Raw genomic sequence first — 26,298 nt, 5'->3', positions numbered from 1 at the left:
TAACACCTTCCAGAATGGGGAGGATGGGGATGAGACTTTCACCATAGAGCCCACCTCAGGGATCATTCGGACTGTCCGCAGGCTGGACCGTGAGAATGTCCCGTCTATGAGCTGACTGCGTATAGCTGTGGACAGGGCATCCCTCCTCAGCGAACTCCTGTCCATATCCAGGTTACCATTCAAGGATGTGAATGACAACGCCCCTGTCTTTCCCGCTGAAGAGTTTGAGGTCTTGGTCAAGGAGAACAGCATTGTAGGTCTGTCGTGGCCAAATCACAGCCGTTGACCCAGATGAGGGACCCAATGCCCGAGATCATGTACCAAATTGTGGAAGGCAACTCCTGAGATTTCCAGATGGACATCTTTTCTGGGGAGCTCACAGCCTTGATAGACCTGGATTATGAGACAAAACCCGAATATGTAATTGTAGTGCAAGCCACCTCTGCCCCTCTGGTCAGCAGAGCCACGGTCCACATCAAACTCATTGACCAGAATGACAACAGCCCGTTCTCAAGAACTTCCAGATCCTGTTCAATAACGACGTGTCCATAAGTCCAACACCTTCCCCTCAGGCGTCATAGGGAAGGTCCCAGCTTATGACCCAGAGTGTCCGACCGCCTCTTCTACACCTTTGAGCGGGGAAATGAACTGCACTTGTTGATTGTAAATCAGTCGAGCGGGGAGCTGAGGCTGAGCCGTAAACTGGACAACAACCGCCGCTGGTGGCCCTCTATGCTGGTGACTGTCACAGGTAGGGTGTGAAAATTATTAAATCAGTAAACCTTTAGTGCAGTACCTTTGAGGGGCTCTGTATGGTCCCCCTCAGGGATCCCATTCTGCATCAGGGGGTGGATTGGGGACTGACACACAGATTTGGATTGGGAGTCCCTTCCAATCGGGGATACTGGAGGGGCTGGGAAGAGTGGCAGTGGGGACATGCTGCAGGGGAGCTCTGTAAGGGGATGAGGCCGGAGGTGGTCTGCAAGAACAAAGCATCGTACTCAGCTGTGAGGAGGCTTGTAGCTGCTAGCGAGACACCCTTTGAGCTGCTGCCACCGGCCAGGCTATGACGTGTGCTGTAAGGGTGCTGGCCGTGCAAGCAGCTGGTTCCTGGGGTTGGCCAGCTGCCAGCCCAGGGGCTGCACACTGTTTGCTCCCAAGCTTTAGTGGCTCTTCTCCCTGCCGGGACTGAGCAAGCGCTTCCCTGGATGTGCTCAGAGGGAAGGATTGAACTCGGCGCAGAGGGAGCCCCTCTTAAAAATACCGTCTGTTGGTAGCTGACAGTTCAGTCCGGGTTCCGGCTGTGGCACCTACCAACACCTGTGCTTTCTGGTGTGGCTTCTCAAAACCTGGTACCACCTTTCTGCAGCCAACTTAGTGTGCAGGGGACATCTGTGACAACCTCCAAGCATGGTGCTTAAAACTCTTGCATCGTGTGTGTTGCCGGAGTATCCCAATGCAGATGTGTGGTAGCTGCCGGGGTGGCTTTGGGGATGTTGGGGTCGCCTCTAGCTGAGAAAGGGGAGGGAAAGGGTGGACCCAGGGTCTTGTCTGTGTGCTAGTGGGGTTTGGACCTGGAGCTCCCACCGCCTGAGCTTTGCCTTCGCTGTCAGCCTTCTTTGCTTGTGGATGCGTAATCTGAAATGGAGGCATCCATCCATCCATCCATCGCTGAACCGAGAAGCGGCTCTGGGGGAGGGCGGGCGGGCAAGAGCCTTATTGGAAGGGCCAAGTGCTGAATTACCAAAAGTGCCTGGGAGCTGTACATTAAATCGTGATGCTCCTCTGACCCTCAGCTACCAGCTGCCCTCCCTTTCCTCCCTCTCTCTCTCTCTCTATCTGGCTTGTTCAGTGAGGGGAGGATTTCTTTCAAAAGACGGAGCGAGGGCATTAAGAGGGGACCTGTCCAAGGCAATCCTGCCTGATCAGCACCAGTCTGTCGGTGGACTGGGACTCTTGGGGGTTAATTGTAACCGTAGGGCTGGCTGAGAGTGGGTGCAGGCGCACACATGCCCATCGCTGGGGATGAGGGGGTGGTTTTGACCTTTCCAGCTTCTGCCCGACTGTGTTTACGCAAGCTCTGCCTCCTTGCACACTTAACCCTGCACAAAGGCAGGAGACAATCACGTCCCGAAGTCCTGCGTCGAGCTGCCTCACGGCGAGGGGGCCCTTGCAATTAGAGTGTCGTCATCTTCCAGCGGGAAGGGAGACTGGGAGAGGAGCGCTCGCGAAGGAGGAGAGAAGATGGAAGGGGAAGAACTGTAGCAGGGAAGGAAGCGAGACACTGGAAAACGGGCCTTTTGTTGGCTTTGATATTGGCTGTGGAGGTCTGGTTTGGTTTTTCCATCTTTATTGTTCGAAGTCCCCTGCCCAGCTGGCAGCCCAATCGGCCCCGTGCTGTCACCGTGTGCAGGGGGAGGGTGGGCGGGTGGCTTTGCAGAGCTGGTGGCCAGGACATTCAGACCTGGCTGCATTGTTCACCTGGGCTCAACACCGCGCCAGCATCTTCCTCCTGCAGGAAGGCAACAATAGCAGCTAGGTGGGTGCCCCGAGGGTCAGCACCCAGGGAGGGGAGCGGCTTCCCTACCTGCCTTTGAGCTTTATGGTCCCTTTGAGGGAGGCTGCAACCCCCTAAAACACAGGGCAAGGGACCCTTCTGCCTGCCTGAGCTGTGAGTGTTCTCAGCTCAGCCCCTCATAGGAGGCAGGGAAGACCTGGACCATCACAAACCAGTGCCTTTCCAGGGATACTGACAGCCCCCAAACTGACCCCAGCTCCTTGCAGACGCGTTGGCACATATGGCTGCTAAAAACTGTTCTTGGCTGCCAAGGATGCGAGATGGTGGAGCGTGGGGCTGTGACCATGGCCAGCAGCACTGTGTGAGATCAGGACATTGCAGGAGACTGACATAATTTTGACTTTAACTGTTCTGGACTGGTTTCACTGGGCCAGGTTTCTGGACTGATGGCAATGATGGAGGCTCCGCAGCACGCAGCTGTGGCTGCTGCATTGCCCTGTTCTCCTCCAGCTCTTTGTACACAGCTCCCTGTGGTCTGCAGCCCAGGGCTTTGCTCTGGTGAGGGGACCCATTTGTCCAAGATGTCTCACCTAAAATCCCAGCCTGACAGGGAAGACCCCCCTAGAGCATATTTGTCCTGACTCCGATGTCTGAATGCATCAGAGCCATCTTTTCAAGTTGGGCAAGAGTCCCAGGGCTGCCCTGACCTTTCACGACTTGCATGCCTCTCCTCTCTTGAGGAGCCCAATCTCGGGAGCTCCCTACCCTGTTAGGTCCATCACAGCTGGAGGTGCTGACCACAAAGTTAGGGTGGGAGACTTAAGGATTTCTGTTTCTGGTTAGGGAATGGTTTTGTAGTTGTCTTGGTTATTATATTTCAGCCCGTGTCTTTAGAGCTACCGGGAGAGTGACATTCATTCTCTGTGCTGGGTGAGGGGAGTCTGATTTACTTCTGAGATCTCTTAACCTGTGAAATATCATCAAAATCTTGAGAGGTCTGCTGAAGCCCTTCAGAAGTGGTGAGGAATGTTCACCGTACACACCTTTCCTGGCATCTCCATCTGGAGGTGTTTTATTGCTCCTCAGCTGCAAATGTGACAGCTACCCCTGTCTATACCCACACCACCCTCACCATCTCTGGGCTGGCTGGCAGGGTGTTGCAGTCGGAGCAGTGGCTTTTGCTCTCTTGGACACTGGCTCTGCTGCTCAGAAGAGGACAGGTGGTGATGCACCAGAGCCTATTTCTGAGCTCCTGGTCCCCCCAAGTGATGGACAGGGCTGTGTCCTGGGTCAGGGAGGCCATTCGAGCTGAGCTGCCTTCTATCCTGATCCCTGGAGACAAAAACGTTTGCTGTAGGGGAAGGGGACCTCTGCTAGTGACTCTGAGGCTCTTGAGCTGGGAGTGTTGGCTGGAGTCCATGCCTCATGCTGCACAGCGGGCTGGGGTGCTGCCCAGGGGTTGGGAGAGCCTCTGGCAGCAGGAGAGGACAGGAGAGATGGCCTCTCACCCTGGCAGATTCAGGAGACCGTTGGGCAGTGGTCGGCAGCCCTGCTCCCCACAAGAGGTTTCCAGCGCAGGCTGGAGCTCCATTCCCAGGTTGACAACGCAGCCCCCCGGGAGGAGTCTGCTGCCCATCTCCTTCTCCAGCCAGAGCTCTTCTTTCTGTAGCTTCGCTGCTTTTGAATCTGGTAATTGTCAGTCTTGGAAGTGTGAACACAATGACTCGGTGCTGCCCAGCATGGGGGTTAGAGCCCCTTGTGTCCCCTCTCTCTGCTCCTTTCCCTGTAGGCATGTTTCCAGGGCTCCTTGTTCTGCTGCAATGAATATTCACCAGGCACCAGCTCTCCAGCCACAGGACTTTAATCAGAAAGGCTGAGCATTCGTGATTAAAATGCTCCAGGGGGGGGTCAGTGCCTCCAGCCAGCTTTGGGCTTTCTTTTGGTAACTTCCCCCCCTCCCGCCTGCCCCCCATTTGCATGCAGGTCCTTCTCTTAACCATCTGCTTCCCCTTGCCCAGAGCTGTGGGGCGTGATGCTGAGGTGGGACATTGTGTTATGGTGGAGCTTACTGGAGAGGGCTGTGGGGCCAGGGAGCCGAGAAAGGGGCACTCATGCTTTCTGGCTGTGGGCTGGGCTGTGCCAAAGCACGGACACCCTGCAGCCTGCCTTCTTTCCTGGCCATGGCCTCCTTGCTCCTCAGAGATGATGCTGGGCTCCAGCCTGCCCCAGGACTCGGTGTTCGCATCAGCTGAGGTCTAAGTAGCAGCCATAAATCAGGCAGACATCTGCCTGCCTATTGCTGGACACTGAGCAGCCCTCAGGGAGGGCCAGAGCTGTCCCTGGGCCTGGCGGCTTACTGGCCGGGTGAACCAAGAGCCTGAGAGAGGAGAGCAGGAGACAGCTGTGCTCAGACCGAGCTCGTTCTCGACCCTTGGCCAGAGGCAAGACCGTAGGAAGGGGACAAGGGAGAGGAGAGGGAGCTGGGACAACCTGCACGCTTCCCGCTGAGAAGGGAGCGGGTGTGAAAGCGGTGGCAGACCGCGGGGTGCTACCTCGCCAGGTGGTCCCTCGGGAGGGAATGCGCAGGCTGCTGGTGGCTCGGGGAGCAGCTTAACGCCAAGCAAGCTGAGCCACGCTTGGGGCTTTCCCCTCGGCTTCTGCATCCCAGGGCTGGGGGTGCTCTCAGCAGCCTGTGAGGCTCTTACAGGGAGAAGGTGCTTCAGGGAAATGCAGGTGATGGTGCAGATTCCTTGTGCTGAGTCCCAGGCAGGTCTAAATGCCCCAGCACGTCCAGCCGGGTGCTGGACAGAGCTGTTTGTAACCACTGCTCATGCTGCCCTCCATGTCAGAGCTGGGAGGGTGTCATGCAGAGGGGTGTTTGCTCACCTTGTTTCTATATGGGGCTTGAGCAGTTTGATTTCAGAAGGAAGCAACCCCCCTTCCTCCAGGAGATTAGCTCCTGGGTGACTGTACTGGCACCGCTGCTCCCCCAGCCTGGTGTGAGCCTTATCTCCAGAGCACCAGCCCCAGCGCGCAGGCTGGCGCTTGCGCAGGAATTTGCAGGGTCGCCAGAAAGCTTTCACCTTCTGAAGAGTAGAAGAGAGAGAGATGGGGAAAAAAGGGAGATGTTTCAATTTTTAAATCCTCCTGCACTGCAAAACTTCAAACGGGGCTGAGAGAAATCAAAAGGCTTTGCTGTGTGACAGCCATGGGAAGAGAAGAATGGTGAAGGCAGCTTTGCACGCGAGGCTTGGAGCTGGAGCATGGGTGGGGGATGGGAGCTGGTATCTACACCCTGGTGCACGTCAGGGCTGAGGCTGACCGTGTGCCAGAACGCCTGCTGCCCCTTGTGCCACCTTGCACTGGGTTGCAGGTGAAGCAGTGCTGAGCAGGCTCTGGCTGAGTTTGCCAGGCTTGTTTCACATGTGGCCTTGGCACGGGCTGGCCAGGGCTGCCTGTGGCAATGGTCCAGTCCATTAGTTTGTCCTGGGCCGTCCTGGTAGTGATGCTTGCTTGAGCAGCTGCCCATGGTTACATCTGTGTGGGGAGATGTGCCACGTGGTTATGTCCCACTTGGAAGGGCGGGCAGGGAAGACGTGGCAGCACGAGGCAGTGCTGTGCCTTTGTGCAGGCGAGGACAGGATCACCTTGAAGACTGTGGGTCCCCTCCCTCCTCTGAACAGCACAGGGTCTGAGAGGAGGGGCAGAGATTACAGTGTGTGAGTAAACGAGCCGCTCTCCTGTGTTCACACCAGTAACGCTCTGGGGTCCTCCAGGGCCACCGCGGGCTAGACCGGACAATGGCACCTTTGGCACAGGATCCTTTGACCGGAACAATTGCACCAGTGTGCTCAGTTATAACCCACACGGTTGCCCCTGGGCTGGCAGAGCTGTTGAGGGCTCATCCTTCAGCTTTCTGGCTGCAAGGCAAAGGGGCAGAGCCTGAACGGCCCAGCCCTGGGCGCCTGGTTTGCCCAACGCCCATGGTGTGCTGGGGGACGTGTTAGGGCTGGGATGAGGCAGAGGGGGGACTGCCTCTGTGCTGTTGGGGGCATCTTTGTTTTAGCTGCTCCTCCCCTGGAGCAAGATCCACCCTCCTGCCTAGTTTTCCCAAGTCCATCTCCCGTGTTGGCGTTTAGACTGGGAGCCAGAGTGTTGAACCTGACACAGATGCTCGGGAGAGGATGCATGAGGCTGTCTCTGTGGAGCCAATTTACCTGCCAGGGGATCAGTGTGGCAGATGGGGAATGGGAAGCATCCCAGAAAACTCCTCACCCATCATTTGGGTGGCCTTGCCTGCAGGTGGGCACAGGCAGCCGAACCCAATGTCCCTGGGGGAAGGGAGTGGCTTGCATTTCCCTCTCATTGGTCATGTGTAGGGGACGTTACAGCAAGGCTTGGTACCCAGGGTAGTCCTGGGAGTCACCGTCGAGATGTGCTGATGTTAACGTTGCCTTGGTATGATGATGGAGAGCCAGGTTTCCAAGGAAATGTGGGAGTTTGAGGCTCTCAGGTGGATGTGGGGCGGGAGATGGGAAGAGCAGGTGACAGCCATGTGCTGCCAATGTCTGTGGGGCTCCGGTATTGGAGTGCTGGCAATGGGCTGGAAGATGGATCACCCCGTTTCACCAGGTGCAGTGAGGTTATTGATGAGCCTCACTGAGCATTTCTGAGGCCACAGAGGTTGGCGTGGTCCTTGCTTCACCATACTGAAGGCTGGCTCTGCCTGCCGGAGCCTGCGCTGGGGCAGGGGGCCCAGAAGGAGCAGGGCTGGGAGAGAGGTGGTGTCCTGGAGCAGCAGACAGGCTTCTCCTCCGTGGGTGCCCTGGCCAAAGCTGCTGGCAAAGGTGCCTGGGGTGACCTGAGCAAGAGAGACCTTGGAAGGCTGCTTTGTAGGATGCCTCCTGGCAAAGCCACCAACTGGGGTCACATGGAAAGGAGAGTTAATGACCAAAAAATAAAACTGCTTGCCCAGACTTCTACCTGGGCAGAGGATGCTGAGGGCGGGAACTGCGGCCATTGCCTGTGCGGGCTGGTGCTGTGCTGCCCGGCCCCTGCAGCTGGAGCTGCTGGGTGAGATGCTGCTAATGGCCAAGGTCCTGGGAGACAGCAGGCGGGCACGCGCCAAGGGGGCAGGCATGCTCCTGTGTTCATGCTTGGGAGATTGCTTGCGTGGTGCGGGGTCCCAAGGGGAGGGAGTTGTTTCCAAGGAAAAAAAGATTAAAGAGAATTAAACAAACTGGAGATGGGCTGAGGGAGGAAGAGATGCGGAGCAGATGGTTGAGAAGTGGGGAAGTAGGGAGACCAGCACAAAAGCCTGGGAGACCCTGAAGGAGAGAAGAAGGAAATGGCAGGAGGAAGCGCAGGGAAAGGCAGCACAGGGGAGGCAGACAGGGCGCAGCAGGAAGCAAAACACCCCGGGCCCTGGCATCGGCTTCTGTGTTTGCCCAGCCTCCTGCTGGGCCTTCCTTCTGCCCGCTTCTCATGAGCATCTTTGTTTCTGAGAGCTCAGTTTGCTGCCGAGATCCAGGACAGGGAGGAAACCTGGAGTTATCTCAGTGGAGAGCCTGATGGGAGGGAGAAAAGTGCAGCCACACCGATGGCTCCCCCTCTAGCCCAGGTGGCACCCTGCTAGCCCCCAGGGCTAGCTCCAAGCTTCCTTAGCCAAGGACTCAGGCCTTTTGGGGGCTACGCTGGAATGCAGGGCCCTGCCCTGGAGTGGGAGACAGGAGAACCCACTAAGCAGCAGGCAAAGACCTGCAGCGTGTCCCTGTTCCCTCCCGCAGATTGGGATCCACAGGTGACGGCCCAGTTGCGTCCTGGCGGGTGATCATCATCACTGAGGACATGTGGCTACAGCATCAAGGTGCGGCTGAGAACATGTGGCAGGAGGCGCTTCCTCTCCCCGCTGCTGTCCCACCTTCCTGGAAGGGGGTGCCACTGTGCTTCGCGACGCCCAAAGGAGGACATCTTCATCTTCAACATCCAGAACGACACAGACGTGGGCGGCACGGTGCTCAACGTCAGCTTCTCGGCCCTGGCGCCACGAGGCGGCCGCTCTTCAGCTCGGAGGAGCTGCAGGAGCAGCTGTACATGAAGCGCATGGTGCTGACAGGTGCCTCCATGCTGGAGGTGCTGCCCTTTCGATGACAACGTCTGCCTGCGGGAGCCCTGCCAGAACTACATGAAGTGCATCTCCGTCCTCAAGTTTGACAGCTCAGCCCCCTTCATCGCCTCCCCCTCCACGCTCTTTCGGCCCATCCACCCCATCACTGGCCTGCGGTGCCGCTGCCCGCAGGGCTTCACCGGGGACTACTGTGAAACGGAGATCAACCTCTGCTACTCCAACCCCTGCCTGAATGGTGGATCTGCACCCGCAAGGAGGGGGGATACACGTGCGTTATGCCGCCAGCACTTCAGCGGTGAGTGCCCAGTGCTGGGGGCCGTGGGGGAAGGGGTGAGCGGGTCCCTTGGTGTTGCGGTCACCATGGCAGGGTGCTCTGCCCAGCAGGAGGTGGGTGTCGGAGCCCCTCTGTGCCCGCAGAGGTCCCGCTCTGCTCCTGACTCTCTGCGTTTCCATGGAGCTGGATGTGCAGCGCTGAGGTTGCCATAGAAATCTGTTTTGCAGGGAGGCGGCATGGAGGGCTCCTTGGGGACCCAGCTACCACCTCCAGCCTTTTCTCAGACCACGAGGACCAGTTGGACCAGCCAGGCTGCAGCACAGGAGGCTCCTCAGCTCTGCCCCATACCAGTGGGGCGATGGCTCTGAATCATCAGAGGTGCTGTTGCAGCCTTGCCAATGGTCAGCCTGTCTAGCGAGGCTTGAGCCCCACTGGCCTCAGGCGCAGTGGGTGAGCTGCTGCCCACACCAAAACAGACAGGGAGGGCTGCGCCTAGCTGCCCCCACCAGCCAGGATCCCAGCCAGGCAGATCTGGTCCTAGCTCTGGGGGGCATTCCCTGGGCCGGCCCGAGTCTTGTTGCCACAAGTCCCCAAGAGGCCCTGTGGAGACCCTTGCCTGGCCACTGGCAACCTGTGAGGGGCGGGGTGGCCTGTGGCTAGTGGGGGAAGGGAGCACCTCATTGCCCTCGCTGCTGGGATGGAGCATGGCAGCAGATTGCTGCCTTGGAGCCGCTCTCCTGTCCATGGCTCCTGGTGAGATAAGCAGAGTCAGTGGTAATTAACCCCCGGCATCTGAAGCGTGAACAGCCATTAGCGGAAGGGTAATGGAGCTCAGTTCCCTGTCACTTCATGCTGTCTCCTCGTCCTCCTTGTGTGCCATGGAGCAAGTAATGGGAGCAGCACCCAGGGTGTAGAACTGCAGCTGAGTGGTTCTCTGCGTGCTGTGGGGACAGCACAGGAAAAGGGGCTGGTCAGACCCCTCGCACCACACCCACCACTGAGCTGGCCTGGGGCACCCCTGTCACTGATGTCAGCAAGGTGCAAGGGTATTCGGTGTCCCTCTTCTGGCTACTTTCCACTTGGCTTTTGCTCCTACATCAGAGCTTGCACGCTAGGTTAGGAGGCTCCTGGTGCTGTGGGTGAGACTTTCAGAGCTATTGGCAGGGGAGCTCAGTGGTGCTGGGCTGTCCCCACACCCCAGAGCCAGGACTGCGATGCCCTGTCCCAGGCCTGTGCGTTGGCAGTGCCCAAGGAGGCACTCTCAGCATCACCAGGACTTCTCTGGCTTGTCCTGACCTCCCCATCCTTAGTACTGTGCAGCCCAGCTGTGGCCATTCTCCTCATGTCCCATTCTCATGCCGTCCTGGGTCCAAACTTGCCCTTTCAGCCAGAGCTGGTGTCCTGTCCAGCCCAGTGGATCAGGCTGCAGGGCTGGCAGAGGTAGCTGGCTTACTGGCTACTGTGGGGAACACCTGGGTGACACCTGGGTTGTCATATCCTTCGCTTGCCCCCAGCTGCCCCACAAACTCCTGCCCCTTGGCTGCCCTGCTCCAAACCAAGGCTGAGGTCTGCACTCCAGGGCAAGGAGTGCACGAGTGGCCACTGCGTGTGTGCCCGCCAGCCAGGACATGTCGCAGACCTCTCGTCTTGCTCCCCACCAGGTGAGAACTGCGAAGTGGACAGCCGCTTGGGACGCTGTGTGCCTGGCGTGTGCCGCAACGGTGGCACCTGCACCAATGGCGCCGATGGGGGCTTCCGCTGCCAGTGCCCGGCGGGCGGCTTCGAGATGCCCTTCTGTGAGGTGTCCACACGCTCCTTCCCACCGCGCTCCTTCGTTATGTTCCGGGGCCTGCGCCAGCGCTTCCACCTCACCCTCGCCCTCTCGTGAGTCCTCTCCTTCCTCCGCTGGACACCAGCACCCACCCGTTCACCTGGCCCTGCTCTGGTGGCTCTTGTGTACCCTGGGCCTGTCCAGGGACTCGCTGATGCGCTCCAGACCCCTGCGTTACCAGCTTTGCCTTGCCACGGTGCTGTCCCGGTGCCTTTAGCCAAAGGGCTCCGAATCTGCACTGATTGTCTCCCCTGGCATCCATTCATCCCTTCCTTCAGTGCCTCTGCCCTTCCCTGCTGCCAGCTCTCTGCCTTCATGCCAGGCCCCATGCTCTCAAAGCATTCCACTGGACCAAGCTCCCAACCCCTTCACAGCTGGGCTTGTGACAGTGTCTCATCCTGTCCCTGTGCCAGGATGCTGGTGTGTGCCATGGGAGGGCAGGGATCTCCGTCTGCTCCTTGCGCACACCCTGCCCTCCTGCTTCCTCCCTGCCCCAGGTTCAGCACCGTGGAGCCCAGCGGTCTCCTGCTCTACAACGGGCGCCTGAACGAGAGGCACGACTTCCTGTCGGTGGAGATCATCCAGGGGCAGGTGCAGCTGAAGTACTCCACAGGTAGGCTTGGCCCTGCCTGTCGCGGGATTTGTGTCCTGGCAGCGCAAGAAAGCCTGCGCTGAGTGGGCAGAGTGAGGTGCTGCCCTGCATGGAGTCTGTGCCAAGGGAGACAGGATTGGAAGAGGTGTTGGTGAGCGTCAGTGGATGGCCCAGGGGATGGGCGTGTGTCTGAGGACCCTCCCTAGGCTTCAGAGTGCAAGTGCAGGCCGGGGATTTGTGAGCACAAACCAAATCAAACCCTTTTGGGGTCTCTGCTGCTGTTCTGCTCTGGTATATCACCATGAGCTTCATCTCCTGCACGAGGCCATTGGCAGCACGCTGGACTTGGTGCCTGCAGGAGGGGCGGGCGCGTCTGAGGGCTGTCAGGCTTCCCTCAGCATGGCAGCATCCCTGTCTCCGCAGGAGAGTCCAGCACGGTGGTGAGCCCCTACCTGCCGGGGGGCGTGAGTGATGGGCAGTGGCACACGCTGCAGCTCCGCTACTATAACAAGGTACGTGTGCCCCCGCTGTCCCCCGGCGCGTGCAGGGGTGAGCAGCTCCCACTCTCCTGTTCTCTGGCTCTGCCCCACGGGGAAGGCTGTGGAGAGAAGGTGGAGGTGGTTTTTCAGCCCTTGGGGATGGGTGCAATGGAGCAGACAGCCGGCGCAGGGGTAGATTGACCCTCAGGACTACAGTGGGAGGCTGCAGGAACGTGCTCCATGTCATGTCCTTGTTCGTGTCCATCCCTGGCCACTGCTTGCGGTACATCCCATGCTCAGGCCCTTTCCCTGCGGTCATGCAAGCCCTTGGGTGCCCGGCTCCGGGGGCACATGTGCTGCTAATGGCCTGCATTCGGTTTCAGCCCAAGGTCAGTGCCCTGGGGGTGGTGCAGGGCCCCTCCAAGGACAAGGTGGCCATCTTGACAGTGGACGAATGTGACGCCTCGGTGGCCCTGCAGTTCGGCAGTGAGATTGGGAACTACTCCTGTGCCGCAGAGGGTGTGCAGACCAGCTCGAAGAAGTGAGTTCCTCGGGGACTGCTGGGCGCTGCTGCGGTGGGGAGAGGAGCAGGGCGCTTGGGTCCCCTGCGCTCAGCCCTTCACATCTGGGACCTTGGCTGTGCGCCTGTCCCCGAGGATATCCGCTTTCCCTTGCGCTGGGCAGCCAGCTGGCTGGCCTGAGGTCGCTGTGGCTTTTGAAGCCCTCGGCTTCTGTCCTTGTAGGTCCCTGGACCTCACAGGTCCCTTGCTTCTCGGAGGGGTCCCCAACCTGCCGGAAAACTTCCCCATCACTCACCGGGACTTTGTGGGATGCATGAGAGATCTATACATCGACAGCGAACGCATTGACCTGGCCTCCTACATCGCCAACAACGGAACTGCTGCAGGTACCAGTGCCTCTGCTCCTGCCAGCCCCTGCCCTAGGAATTACCTCTCCTGCTCACGCAGCAGCACTGCTGGGCTGTAACAGTGTCATGGCAGCACAGCTGGAGCTGAGCAGCTTCCCATCAGAGAATGGGGCTTTCAGATCCCCCTAAATTAGCCAGTCCCCACCCCAGCTAATGCTCTGGGAATGTCCCCTGACCCTAAGTGCAGAGCCTGCAGATCTGGCCTGTCTGGGAGACGCTAGGTGGTCAGTCCAGCTCCGCAGCATCTTTCTTCTGGCATAAGGAGCAGCAACAGCCTTGAGCCTCGTCCCTGCGCAGGCAGGGCTGGTGCAGACATGCTGAGTGCCTGGGCCTGCCCCTCTGGCAGCCAGGGAAAGGGCTGGCGGGCAGTGGTGCCTCCACGTGGGCTGGGGAAAAAGGTGGTGAGCAGATTGAGGCTGATGTGAGTGACTTTGATACCTCCAGGCTGCCATGCCAAGCACACGTTCTGTGACTCCAGCCCCTGCAAGAATGGTGGCACCTGCTCCGTCAGCTGGGGGACCTACTCGTGCCTCTGTCCTGTTGGCTTCGGGGGCAAAGACTGCCACCACCGTGAGTGAGCGGGTGCTGCTGGGTGTGGGCAGGGTGGGTACGTGCAAGACTGTGCTGGGGTTGCTGTAGAAGCAGAGTAAGGAGTCCATATGGGATGAACTAGCTCTGTTGTCCCTGCATCTAGTGCTCCCCATGTAGTGCCCATCCCTTCTCTTCACCTCCACTTTCCTTTCCAGCCATGCACCATGCCCACTATTTCCAGGGCAACAGTGTCCTGACCTGGGACTTCAAGACAGATGTGAAGATCTCGGTGCCGTGGTACCTGGGGCTGGCGTTTCGGACGCGCCAGCCGGACGGGGTGCTTCTGCAGGCCCATGCTGGCCAGTACACCACCCCTTGCTCTGCCAGGTAGGGCCCGGCCGCAGCCCGCAGCACCGTGCCCCAGCCTCTACTGTCATCTGCCCCGGGAGAGCAGGAGAAGCCTGCCCTCCATATTGACTCCAGGCCCAAGCAGAGGGGTGGTCGCAGGGAGAGGTGTTTAGGAGGGCCGGGTTTCCCTCCCCCATGCTCAGAGGGAGGGTAGGCTGGAGGCAGTCGGAGCTGGCAAGGCTTTCGCTCACTGCTTGCCGTTGCTGGTTCCCTCTCTGCAGCTGGCTGGGGGCCTGCTCTCCTTCATGGTGAGCAGGGGTTCCGGGCGCAGCACCAGCCTCCTCCTGGACCAGCTGCGGCTCAGCGATGGGAAGTGGCACGACCTCCAGCTGGAGCTGCGGGACGTCCGCAGCGGGCGAGACTCACGTTATGTCATCACCCTCACCCTGGACTTCGGGCTGTACCAGGTAGTGCTGCCTGAGACCTCCGGCACCAGGACAGGGACTGTGGGGGGTGCTTGGCATACACAGGTCGGGCTGGGCCTCTGCACCCTCAGAGAGGGCTGGGGCAGGGCTCATGCCAATTGCCCCATGTTACCTCCCTTTGCTTCTGCAGGATACGGTGGTTGTCGGAAATGAACTGCATGGCCTGAAGGTGAAAACCCTACACGTCGGGGGAGTCCTGGGCTCTGGTGAGGTGCAGAACGGGCTGAGGGCTGCATACAGGTGAGTCCATCGCTCTAAGCCTTCCCTTTCCAGTGGGTCTGTTACATGGAGGGGTGGAAACCAGGCCTGGCAGCTGCTGCCAGCGTCCATCCTGCTGCTGACACTCGCTCTCTGAGCATTCAAGGCTCCGAGGTGCCGTGGGACAGCTGTAAATCAACACAGCGGGGGTGATGGGGAGTGGCTGCTCCTAGGGGTGTGTGGAGGGCAGGAGGACTGGAGCCTTGCGTATCTGTCCTAGCTTCACCATGAAATTTGTCGCCTGTGTTGCAGGGTGTGCGACTGGGCGACAGCGTCACCGGGACAGTGCTGCCCAAGCCCAGCCATGCCCTGCGGGTGGAGGCTGGCTGCAGCGTGCCGCGCCCCTGCGACTCCAGCCCCTGCCCAGCCAACAGCGTCTGCCAAGGACGAGTGCAGAGCTACTCCTGCATCTGCCAGCCAGGTAGGGCCAGCAGCGCCCTGCCACGCCTTTGCTCTCCACACCTGTCTGTCTCTCCTCTCCTGCCGTGACTACCCTCCTTGCCTGTGATTGCTCTCCTGTCCATCCCTCGGGCAAGTCACATCCCTGTCAGACACTCAATAATTTTTCTGGAGGGCAGAATTCCTCCTGAGCCCCTGAATCTGCTTCTTGTGCTCTGGCACCTCTCGGCGGGTGGAAGGTGCTTGTTCTACACGGTGCTCTCTGTCCACACTCAGGGTACTATGGAGGGGACTGCGTGGATGTGTGTCACCTCAACCCCTGCAAGAACAAGTCGGATGTGTCGCCGCAAGCCAGGCTCACCCTTGGGCTACGTGTGCGAGTGCGGAGGGAACTTTTTCTTCGGGCAGTGACTGTGAGCACAGGTGAGATGTGAGGCACAGGGCAGGGCCACAGTATCCATGCCTGGCTCTGTGCTGCCCTCATACCTGTTACATGACCCGGGACCTCTCAGTGCCACTCGGCTCCTTGAAGCTGCTGAGCAGCTGGGCTGGTGGTGGAGAAGGCCCGGGGATTTGGTTGTTTGTAACAGCAGAGGTATTTTTTTTCCCTAGGATGGACCAGCAGTGTCCCGAAGGGCTGGTGGGGGAACCCTACCTGCGGGCCCTGTAACTGTGATGTGAACAAGGGCTTTGACCCCGACTGCAATAAAACCAACGGGCAGTGCCACTGCAAGGTGAGGGGCAGCTGTGCCCGTGGGGACATGGCCCATGGCTTGCCTGGAGCTCTGCTCTTCCTTGATGCTGTCCCTTGTCCCCTCCAAAGACCAGGCAGCTCCCCAGTCCCTGCTTTGTGTGCCCGCTGCTGAGCTGGATCCCTGCCCAGCTCTTCTGTGCGGCCCTCCTGTCCCAGCAGGTGACAGTGGGGGCAGTGGGGGGTGCTTGCAGATCAGGAGAGCCCGGCCCTTCTCTGCCCTGGCTCCAGTGGTTCCCAGGTGCCGGCTTCGGCTGCTGTCCTGATGGGCTGACTGATGGCTGTCCCCATCTCCCCCCAGGACTTCCACTACCGCCCTAAAGGCAGTGACACCTGCCTGCCTTGCGACTGCTACCCCGTCGGCTCTGCCTCGCGCTCCTGCGACAAGGAGACGGGCCGGTGCCACTGCCGGCCTGGGGTCATCGGGCGCCAGTGCAATAGCTGCGACAGCCCTTTTGCCGAGGTGACGCCCAGCGGCTGCGAGGGTGAGTGTGGGCACGGTGGGCAGCTGGTGCCCTGGAGCTTGGTGTCAGTGGCCTCCCCCTGTGACAAGCCCCTTGGGGTGCGTGTCTCCACAGTGCTCTATGATGGCTGCCCCAAAAGCCTGAAGGCAGGGGTGTGGTGGCCCCAGACCAAGTTTGGCTTCTCGGCTGCGGTGCTGTGTCCAAAGGCTCCTTGGGTGAGTGGGGGATGTGGTGGGGATGGAGCAGCCTGGCTACAATATCGCTCTGTTCTTGTGCTGTCCCAGTCCCATTTAGCCGGGCTCGAGGGTGAGAGAAGGAAGTTGAAGGAGAAAGTGCTGCAGCATGGGGGAGAGCAAAGGGGACTGGCCATGGGGCTGGGAACAGGCTGTAGGGTCTAGGCCCATCACGCAGCCCAGGGGCTGTTCTGCTCCCTCAGCCTCGGTCCCCACCTTCTTCCTGATGCTTTTTGGTTTCAGTGGGCTTGAGGTTGGGGTCAGGCCTGGCACGGCAGCTTGGCATCCACAGCACCTTGCTGTGGCTCTGCTGGCCCCTTCCTCAGTGTGTGCTGCGAAGGGAGCAGGGCAGAGTGTGCTGTTAGGTGAGTGTCTTGGGTAGGAGTCACGTCTCGAGCTGGAGGAGGCGCTCCTCGGTGGCAGCAAAGGTGTGAGCAGGGTGTCTGGGACTGTAGGGCAGTGCGAGCCCCAGGGGACATACAAACCCTGTCCTTCTCCAGCCGTTCGCCCCGGGAGGAGGCAAGTTCAGCTCCTAACTGTTGTCGCTTCTCTCCCTGGTTCTCTCGCCCTCCGTGCTCAGGCTTGAGGGTACAGGTAAGGTTGCTCCCACCTCCTTTCCCCTGTGCTGTCAGGGCTGTGCCACATGGCTTCCCTCCCGCTCATGCCTGGCACCCTGCACACCCCTGCACTTTCCCTGCTGCTTCTGGAGCTGCTGAGCGTCTTCCCAATGCTTGCCTGGCCTCACCGCTCCTACACGCCGCTTTCCCGCTCCCAGCACACTAACCAGCACAACCTTGGCTGCAGCCGCATGCAGCCCCTGCTACCCGCTGTCCTGAGCCTGGCCGCTCTGGCTGTGGGCAGGTCTGCGCTCTGCTCCCTGGCGGGGATGGATGCTGGCTCTCCTGGGCTAGTACTGCTTGCTTAGGCTGGGAGGGGAAGGAGCTGGTGATGAGCAGTGGGTAGTGAGGCCAGGGAGGCCATGGAGGAATGGCCGTGGGGTGGAGGAAGCGGGGAGCTGTTTGAGCAGGGGGCAGTAGGACGGGGCAGGAGCTGATGGGCACGCTCAGCACAACATCTGTTCCCTCTGCCCGGTTGGCAGAGGGAGGCAGAGGGACGGGGGCCAGATTCCTGCCCAGATCTGCACTGAGCCGATCGCTCTGCTCTGCTGGGGGAAGGCCGCAGTGGGAGGTTGCTTTGTTCTCTCTGCTCCCAGCTGCAATGGCACTGGTCCCTGCACTTCTGCTGCTGGGAGAAAGGTGGTTGGGGAGGACAGCTGTGAGCTGGAGAGGGGGGGGTGGGGGGGTGGGGCACACTAGTCATGGGCTTTTCTGAGCAGCAACTGAAGTCTGCTCAGGCTACTTCACCCCACTTGGCCACACTGCTGCCTTCTCCCAGCCATGAGCACCTGGGTGGGGCTCCTGTGCCCTGGTGCCTTCCCCAGGAGGGCCTTATCCACAGTCCTGCCAGATACACTGGAGTCAACAGGGTTGCTTTTGCTCAAGTGTGTTGTGGTGATGCTCCCGGCCCAGGATGCTGCTCTCCATGTGGCTTTAGTTGCACTTTTGGTGGTGGTTAACAGCTGATCCCATTCATTGCTGGTATCTCCATTGCTGTGCAGTAGTGCTTGGGTCCCAGCCAGGAATTGGGATCTTGCACTGGGTACTGAACCTGCACTGCTGGATGGGTTCTCCACCATCCCACTCCGCCATCCTACTTGGCTGCAGGGGCTCACCTCGGGTGGATTTGCCAGCCCCACAGCAGGGGTGTTGTCCTCCTGGGGTGACTTTGCCCTGTAGAGAGAGGCAGGACCTCAGCAGGTTTTGCAGGCTGTCAGCTGGGCATGACTAGAGCTGCATGGGCTTCAGTACATTGGGGTCAAATGTGCCCGGACACGTCCCCACAAGGAACCAGGGCTTCTCCAGCTTAAGTCCTGCGACGTCATTTATTCCTTTTTGTGATTCTGTTACGATGGCACCTGGTGTGATGCAGCCCAGAAGCACACACAGGAACCTAGCTCCTGGAGGGACGGGATGGCAGCAGCTTGCCAAGGTGATGCAGACCAAGGTGGAATGGGTTGCTTTGGTGCAAAGCAGAAGGATGGCCCTGGGGTGTTACAGGCCCTCCCCATCGCTTGCTGGTGCTGCTCTTGGGTTAGCTGGTGCAGAGGGTCCCTGTGGGGGGATGCAGCAGGGACACCGTCTGCCCTGTGCTGAATTTCAGACATACCCTTCCTCATGGTTTTAGGTGCAGCCACCAGACACTGTGATGAGGAGAAGGGCTGGCTGGAGCCAGATCTCTTCAACTGCACTTCACCTGCCTTCAAGGAGCTCTCATGCTGGTAATCCCCTCTGGCTCTGCAGCCCTGACAGGGCAGGAGTCATACAAGTAAAGGCTCATCTCAGCCAGGTTAAAAGAGCTCAGCTCTCTGTGGGCACCTAGAGTAGAGTGGGCCTTGCCACAGTGCTCAGCACCTTTCTCTTCCCATCTCCTGCCCCCAAACCTATACTGTGGGAGCACTGGTCTGAGCTGAAGTTCACTTTGATTTTGTCTCATCTATTGAGCATCCCCATCAGAAATGACCTGTGTCCTGCCCCAGTATTTGAGAGGAAAACAAATAACCCTGAGCAGGGGTGTTTGAAGCTGCCAGGAGATCTGCCCCATGGGACATCTGTAGCCCTCAGACCCTTCAGTGACAAATCCCTTTGAAGTATCGAGGCAAGTTTATTAAAACACTTTCATCCCATCAAGGCTGAACTGTCACTGAAGCCAGGAGAGTTTCCAGGGAAGTGTGCTAGATGCTTGCCCTGTCCTTTCATATCCTTGGCCTCTGTCATGTGTGGTACTGGTTAGCTGGACTGGCCCAGTGCAACCTCTGATGTGTTGCTGGAGGCTATTTGTCTGCCAGAGACGCTCCCTGTTCTAGTGACCACCACTGTGAGTGTCCCTGGCTTGTGCCATGGGTTCAGAAGTCTATCTTTGGGACAAGCGGGGCCTGCAGCATCCCAGTTTTCCCAGGGAGGAACCACTTAATTGTTTATTCACCTCCTTTCTCCCACCGGCAGCTGGAGGGCTTGGAGAGGAACGAGACTGAGCTCAACACAATTGAAGCCAAGAAGCTGGCCCACCGGCTCCGGGCCGTGACAGACCACATGGACCACTACTTTGGCAACGACGTGCACATCGCTTTCCGCCTGCTGTCCCGCCTCATGGCCTTGAGAGCCAGCAGCGTGGCTTTGGCCTGACAGCCACGCAGGATGCCCACTTCAATGAGGTGAGTCCTTCCCCCGGAGCAGGGTGGCTTCTGATGATGCTTCTCTTTATCAGCCACCATGAGCCTTGGTCTCTGAGGGATCAAGGATGCTGTGAGACCCACGTCAGAAGCACTGGGTTCCCCAGTGTCACACAGTGATCCACAGGAATGAGACCCATGAAGGCCACCTGCGTGATCAGGGCTCGAGGTCACGGTGAATGAGGAGAGGCAGTGAGCGGGGTTTGCTCAGCCTGGGGAGGAAGGCAAAGGGAGGTCTTAGTGCTGCCTGCAGGTCGCTCATGGCAGGGTGCAGGGAAGGTGTCTTTGCAGGACAGTGGCTGGTGAGTCCTGAGAGTGTGGGTCCATCGAAGCAGAAAGTACCCCTCTTCCCCGAGCTCTTGTGCTGCAGCCTAGGGGTGGTCAGGACAGGGCTCAAAGGCAGCACTTCCCTCACCCCCTGCCCCTATGTCTCCCCATGCAGAACCTGCTGCGTGCAGGCAGCTCCGTGCTGGCACCTGAGAACCGGGAGCACTGGGCCATGCTGCCACACAGTGAGCATGGCAGCGCCAGCCTCATGGAGCAGCTGCGGGGACTACTCGGGCACGCTGGCCAAGCAACATGAAAACTCACCTACCTCAATCCGTCGGTGTCGTCACCCCCAACATCAGTGAGTAGGGGCTGGCTGGTGCTGGGGCCTAGCTGTGGGGGTACAGAGCCGCTCCTCCATCACACCCTGTCCCCTTCTCATCTTGCTTCACCTCAGCAAGGGTGCTGATAACCTCCTTGGTGGCTCTCCTAAACATGGGGAGGTGTTTGTGAGAGACATCCTGATCCCATCCCTGCCTGGAGTTGATGACCCACCACCAAGAGCCAGCAGAGCTGGGAGTGTGATGCCCAGTTACCTCCCAGTCTCTAGTGAAAAAGCTGCTGGCCTCGGTGGCAGAAGTAGCCTGCCCTACGGCAGAGTGAGGATCTGGGCTGGGACTAAGCATCGTGGGTGCTGGGATCTCATGTCATGCCCAAACATGGGACATAGCCACAATGCAGCCTGTGGCTCATATGATCCCTTTGCCAGTGACTTCAAACCTGAGGTACCTTGGAGCACGGTTGCTCTCCAGGTGGCCATCCTAGAGCTGACTTATGCTCCTTTGCTCCTCTGCAGTGCTGAGCATTGATCGCATGGAGAACCACTCCCATATCCGCCGGCGCTACCCTCGCTACCACAGCAGCCTCTTTCGGGGCCAGCCTGCCTGGGACCCCCACACCCATGTTGTGCTGCCGCTGTCCGTGGTGAGCCCCCTAAAAGCTGAAGGTGAGTATGTGAGCATCACTTGGGGAACAGCGTGGGTGGGCATGGAAGAAAGATGTGCCCCTGCTGATACCTGGCTCTGTCAGAGGTCCACAAGTCGCTCTTGAGAGCTCAGAGCTTCTGACTCCACCACATCCGAAAGGCTCCTGGTGGACTCACAAGCTGCCTTCAGAGCAGTGTGTGTTCTCACCATCCCCTTGTGCACCTCAGCTGCTCCTACGGCGGTGCCCACACTGGCTGGAGGCGAAGGGAACTACACTGTGGAGAACTCCTCCCAAGGCAGGCACTGCCGGAGCCCGAGCCTGCTCTCACTGTGATCATCCTCATCATATACCGCACCCTGGGGGGGCTGCTGCCTGCACGCTACCAGGTGGATCGCCGCAGCATCAGGTACGTCCTCCTCAAGCCCTCCACAAGCACCAGTGGAGAGAGGCTGGCTGGACTCTGCTCTGCGCTCTCCAGCAGTTGCTGAGCCTGTCTGCGATGGCTTGGGTTTGGTCCCCAGCCAGGCGGTCTCGCGATGCTCTGCCTGTTCCACCTTGGCATTGCTCTGCCCTGTATTTCCTGACCCCGTGGTGCAGGCTGGGCACAGCTGCTCCTTCTGAGACATCAGTGCAGGACATCTGGGAAGTCCCCAGAGGGCTGCAGCTGCCAGGCACGGTGATGGTAGAGCTCTGTTGCTCCTTGCAGGCTCCCCAAGAATCCCGTGATGAACTCCCCCATCGTGAGCGTGTCTGTGTTCAGCAATCACACCTTCCTGCGAGGGCCCCTGGACACTCCTCTCGTGCTGGAATTTCGCCTGCTGGAGACGGCCAACAGGAGCAAACCTCTCTGTGTCCAGTGGAACCACTCCAACCCGTGAGTCACGCACAGCTGAGCCACTTGATTTGAGCTGCTTCCCTCAGGGACCTCCTCATTCCCCAAGTCTCCCTGTCCATGACAGGCTGTGTGCCTGAGCAGCACTGGGATGTGGGGATTTCCTCCCTCTCCCAGGGGATTCCTTCTGAGAGGACACAGCAGGGTCCCTGCAGGACTCTGGCTCCAGTACTGCAGCTGTGGGAGTGCAGTTGTATCTGCTGGTAGAAAAGCCTTGCCAGTCCCTCCTCTTCTGTGCAGTTCCTTCCCCACACACCACGATCATCTGTCTTCTCTCCTAAGCGCACTCTGCTTTTTGGTGGCTGCAGGACCAACCCCTCCGGCTTCTGGACAGCCAGGGACTGTGAGCTCGTGTACCGAAACACCACACATGTCCACTGCCAGTGCTCCCAGTTTGGCACCTTTGGGGTTCTGATGGACAGCTCGCACCGAGAGGTAACCTCAGCCTGTGGGGCTGTGGGTGGTGGTGGGGGCTGTTAGCCACTGGGTCCCAGAATAAGCAGGCACAGGCAAAAAATTCCCTGTGGGATGCAAGTAGAGTTTGAGAACTCAGCAAGCTTCCCGCGTTCCCCCCTAACACTACCATTTGCCTTTGATTCTCTGCTGCTGCAGCAACTGGAAGGTGACCTGGAGACATTGGCAATTGTCACCTATTCCTTGGTGTGTCTCTCCTTGGTGGCTCTGCTGCTGACCTTCTCCGTCCTGACCTGCCTCAAAGGCTTCAAGTCCAACACACGTAGCATCCACTCCAACATATCAGTCACCCTCTTCTTCTCTGAGCTGCTCTTTCTCCTGGGCATCAACCGCACTGAGAACCAGGTCTGTGGGCTTGAACAAGCATGCCCATGGGGACGGGGTGAGGCATGGATGGTGCAGTTAGCGTTGGCATAGTGGGACCATCTCTGAGTGGCTTTTGTCTCCCCAGTTTCTTTGCACTGTGATTGCCATCCTCCTCCACTGCTTCTTCCTCTCGACTTTCGCCTGGCTCTTCGTCCAGGGCCTCCACATCTACCGCATGCAGACGGAAGCCCGCAATGTCAACTTCGGGGCTATGCGTTTCTACTATGCCATCGGCTGGGGAGTGCCCGCCATCATCACTGGTAAGAACTGCTTGTCCTACAGCCATACCAAAAGTGCTGGTTCTCAACAGCCTCCTGATCCCCTGATGTTGTCTGGCTTGCTTACCTGGTGGGGAGAGCTGAGGGTGGGCTTGCCACGGCCAGTAGCACTGACAGTGAGCAGTGCTGTGGTGGTCACTTGGGTACCACGTATCAAGGGCTGTCATCTTGCCTCCTGGGGAGAATTCCTCAGCACATCATCCAGTGACGTGTTCGATGGACAAAGGGCTCCTGCTGTCCCAGGTCTTGTGGTTAAGGTCTCCTGGTTTCCCAAGCTTGTGAGCTTGGGTGATCTGTTGCTGGTAGTGAACGCCAGCTGGGCTGGGCTGTCAGGGGCGCCTGCAGAAAAGGAAGCCCCAGTGTTGGGGCTCACAGTCCTGGCTCTTTCCCCTGTGGCAGGGAAGTCTGTGCATAGGGCAAGGAGCAGTGAGAGAACCACCGTCACACTCTTCAGTGCTGGGATGAGATCGACGTGGCTTGGGCAAGTCCAAGGCTGGTGAGTCTGGACCTGACTTCTCCCTTGCTCCCACAGGGCTGGCCGTTGGCCTGGATCCTGAGGGCTACGGGAACCCCGACTTCTGCTGGATTTCTATTCATGATAAGCTGGTCTGGAGCTTTGCAGGCCCCATTACTGTCGTCATTGTGGTAAAACCCTGTCCTGTTTCACCCACAGCCCTCTCCTGCCTCCCTTCTCCTGTACCATGGGCACTCACCCCTTCCTTGGCTGCCCACTGCCTGCCCCCTTTTCTGTATTCTCCTTCCTCAGTTAGAGGCCCTCTCTCTGTCCCTCCTCGCTCCAGCCAAACCTGGGGGAGGTCATGGCTCGGGCGTGAGGGGGAAAGAGGGGAGACATTGGCATGGGCTTGGTAAACCTGGAGTCTGCCCATACTCTGTGCTGGGGATGTCAGGTCAGAGGCAGCCCTTGGCACAGCTTCTAATCAGTGTCAATGCTTTCAGATGAATGGCGTCATGTTCTTGCTTGTGGCCAAGATGTCCTGTTCCCCAGGCCAAAAGGAGACCAAGAAGAAATCGGTTCTGTGAGTATTAGTGGCCAAACTCCCAGCAGAGCTCCTGCAGCTCGTGGTTTTAGCATTTTCAGTGATCATCCTCCTCTTCCATCATCGCAGAATGTCCCTCTGTGCATCAGTGTCAGCCTTGCAGCCACTCTTCTCTCCCACACTTGCTGGCCACTTTAACCCTTCCTAAACTTTGTTCTTTCTGCTTGTTCCTATGTCTTCATCTTCATATTGTCCTGCCAGCCTGTCCTCCTTCACCACCTGCGCTCACAGCCACCACTTATGTCTGCTTGGATTCAACACTCTACACTTGTCGACTCTCAGCATCTATGTTTTCTTCTACATACTCATTTTGAGACCTTTCCCTGCTCCCTCCTGGGCCAACCCTGGAGCTTGGCTCAGCACTCTGTGGCTCTAAATGACCTGTGTCGTTTGGGCCCCTGTGTTTGCTGTATGTGATCCAGAAGGGAAGGCCCGGGAGTTGGGAGGAGCCAAACCACTGCGCAGAGATGTGCCCGCAGCGCTGGGCGCAGCAAGGGAGGCTGGGCAGGAGTGCACTTTCCCCTCTGGATCCCTGTCTGTGAGCACTAGACTGTAGATTAACAACACGCACTAACCTCTCGGTGTGTGTCTGTGCCTGTCTGTCTGTCTGTCTCTCTCTCCAGCATGACGTTACGGAGCTCCTTTGTTCTGCTTCTAGTTATTAGCACTACCTGGCTCTTTGGCCTCTTGGCTGTCAACAACAGTGTCCTGGCTTTCCACTACCTCTACACTGTCCTCTGCAGCCTCCAGGTAACTGCCGGGCCTCTGCCAGGGGAGGGCACTGGTCAGCCCAGGAGACCCAGTCCCTGTGGTCCCCACGGCCGTCTGCAGAGAGTGGACAGCCCTCGCTGAGCCCGCAACATCCTGCTGGGCTCCTTGTCCCTTCCATTGTCACTGCTGTGTCAGCAAGTGGCTCCTGCCAGTTCTCGCTGCTGTGCCTGCGGTGAGTGGTGGCACGGAGCAGGAGGTGGCTGCAAGGTGCTTGGTTCAGAGATGACCTCCAAGGGGCAGCGAGGATCATCTTTGGAGGGAAGGGGTCTCCCTGCTCTGAGAGCAGAGCAAGAGAGTGGCCTGCAACAGAGGTGTTGGACACTCCAAATGCAACCCATGGCAGCACCCTGCAGCCCTCCTGCCACCACCATGGGTGGTGTTGCTTCAGGGGACTCTGCCAGCCGCTCGTTGGCCGCTGCCAGCCAGGGGCACACGCCACCTTTTCCCATGGCCATCATGGGGGCTAACACTGATCAGTGTCAAGAGGTTCTTTGGTGCTTCCCTGTCCTGGTGGCCACCAAGGCTGACACTCTGGTCTCTGGAGGAGCCAGGGAGCAGCCAGGGTTGGGTGCTGCGGGGGAGCAGGTCGGCCAGCAGCAGTGAGCTGTCTCTCATGCATGTGTCCCCACAGGGCCTGGCTGTGCTGGTCCTATTCTGTGTGCTGAACGAGGAGGTGCGCGAGGCCTGGAAGCTGGCCTGCCTTGGCAAGAAGGGGCAGAGCGAGGAGGCCACGAGGAGCACGCAGGTGGGCGAGAGCAGGAGCAGCCCAGAGGTCTGGGAATGGGCTGCCTGCTGGGGACAGGAGCTGATGGGGACGTCCCGCTTCCCCGGGGTTGCTGGCAGATGTGGGTGGGAGGGCTGTCCCCTGGGCTGCTGCAGCACCCCCTTAACAGCGCCCGTGCCTCTCTCCCCACCTTGCCAGGGCCCCAACGCCTACAACAACACAGCGCTGTTTGAGGAGAGCGGGCTCATCCGCATCACCCTGGGGGCCTCCACCATCTCGTCGGTGAGCAGCGTGCGCTCTGCCCGCACCCACTCCAGCCAACGGGCGTACCTCAGGTAGGGAGTGGCACAGGGCTCTGGCGTGCCGGGAGCACCCGGGCAGAGCCGAGGGCTCCTGCCGCTGTGACCGCTGTGGCCTCCTGTCTTTCAGAGACAACGTGACAGCGCGTCAGGGCTCAGCTCTGGATCACAGCCTGCTGGCACATGCTGGCCCCACAGACATTGACGTGGCCATGTTTCACCGTGATGCCGGGGGAGGTAAGGCTCAGCCCACTGCCCAGGTTTGGGGCCAACCCAGCACATCCTGAATTAACTCCTGGCTTAAGGAAACCCTTGAGTCTCCTTCTCTGGAGATGTTCAAAACCCGCCTGGACGCGTTCTTGTGTGATCTGATCTAGGTGGTCCTGCTCTAGCAGGGGATTGGACTAGATGATCCTTTGAGGTCCCTTTCAATCCCTAATATTCTGTGATTCTGTGATTCCCAGTGCAGGCTCTGGCTGTACGATTGCATCCTCCGCCTTGTGTTGGGCTGTGGCTCCCAAACATGCTCTGGATATGAAGGAGAAGCAGCAGCTGTGTAATGTAGCACAGCCTCCTCCTGGACAGACAGCAAAGGGCATAGCCAGGCTCCAAGGAGCTAGAAATGGAGGAGGCAAGAGGAGGGGGCATAGGCTGTCACTGGGTCTGTGGGGACAC

General features: G+C 59.0%; 1 protein-coding gene across 1 annotated transcript in view; it reads left to right on the top strand.

The window, feature by feature from the left end:
- Positions 1-26,298, top strand: part of CELSR3 (cadherin EGF LAG seven-pass G-type receptor 3) — a 42,313-nt gene that overhangs the window by 2,353 nt on the left and 13,662 nt on the right. Inside the window, 48 exon segments of the mRNA XM_086619267.1 lie at positions 2-98; positions 101-183; positions 185-258; positions 260-308; positions 310-499; positions 502-546; positions 549-602; positions 605-751; positions 1,132-1,210; positions 8,378-8,568; positions 8,571-8,656; positions 8,658-8,940; positions 10,581-10,803; positions 11,248-11,363; positions 11,766-11,854; positions 12,205-12,362; positions 12,565-12,728; positions 13,194-13,319; positions 13,496-13,653; positions 13,656-13,667; positions 13,910-14,095; positions 14,244-14,306; positions 14,573-14,792; positions 15,047-15,108; positions 15,110-15,172; positions 15,174-15,193; positions 15,383-15,398; positions 15,400-15,504; positions 15,823-16,006; positions 16,100-16,216; positions 18,463-18,569; positions 19,281-19,428; positions 19,431-19,489; positions 19,950-20,109; positions 20,112-20,135; positions 20,631-20,780; positions 20,988-21,019; positions 21,022-21,167; positions 21,468-21,635; positions 21,962-22,088; positions 22,266-22,523; positions 22,579-22,753; positions 23,304-23,416; positions 23,729-23,808; positions 24,453-24,579; positions 25,232-25,345; positions 25,523-25,659; positions 25,754-25,860. Of these exon segments, the coding sequence (XP_086475393.1) occupies positions 2-98; positions 101-183; positions 185-258; positions 260-308; positions 310-499; positions 502-546; positions 549-602; positions 605-751; positions 1,132-1,210; positions 8,378-8,568; positions 8,571-8,656; positions 8,658-8,940; positions 10,581-10,803; positions 11,248-11,363; positions 11,766-11,854; positions 12,205-12,362; positions 12,565-12,728; positions 13,194-13,319; positions 13,496-13,653; positions 13,656-13,667; positions 13,910-14,095; positions 14,244-14,306; positions 14,573-14,792; positions 15,047-15,108; positions 15,110-15,172; positions 15,174-15,193; positions 15,383-15,398; positions 15,400-15,504; positions 15,823-16,006; positions 16,100-16,216; positions 18,463-18,569; positions 19,281-19,428; positions 19,431-19,489; positions 19,950-20,109; positions 20,112-20,135; positions 20,631-20,780; positions 20,988-21,019; positions 21,022-21,167; positions 21,468-21,635; positions 21,962-22,088; positions 22,266-22,523; positions 22,579-22,753; positions 23,304-23,416; positions 23,729-23,808; positions 24,453-24,579; positions 25,232-25,345; positions 25,523-25,659; positions 25,754-25,860 (5,692 nt within the window).

This window comes from Tauraco erythrolophus, chromosome 12, assembly GCF_009769465.1.
Source record: "Tauraco erythrolophus isolate bTauEry1 chromosome 12, bTauEry1.pri, whole genome shotgun sequence".
NCBI classification, from domain to species: domain Eukaryota; kingdom Metazoa; phylum Chordata; class Aves; order Musophagiformes; family Musophagidae; genus Tauraco; species Tauraco erythrolophus.
The sequence above is the reverse complement of the archived record's forward strand: the minus strand, read 5'-3'. Positions and strand labels throughout refer to the sequence as shown.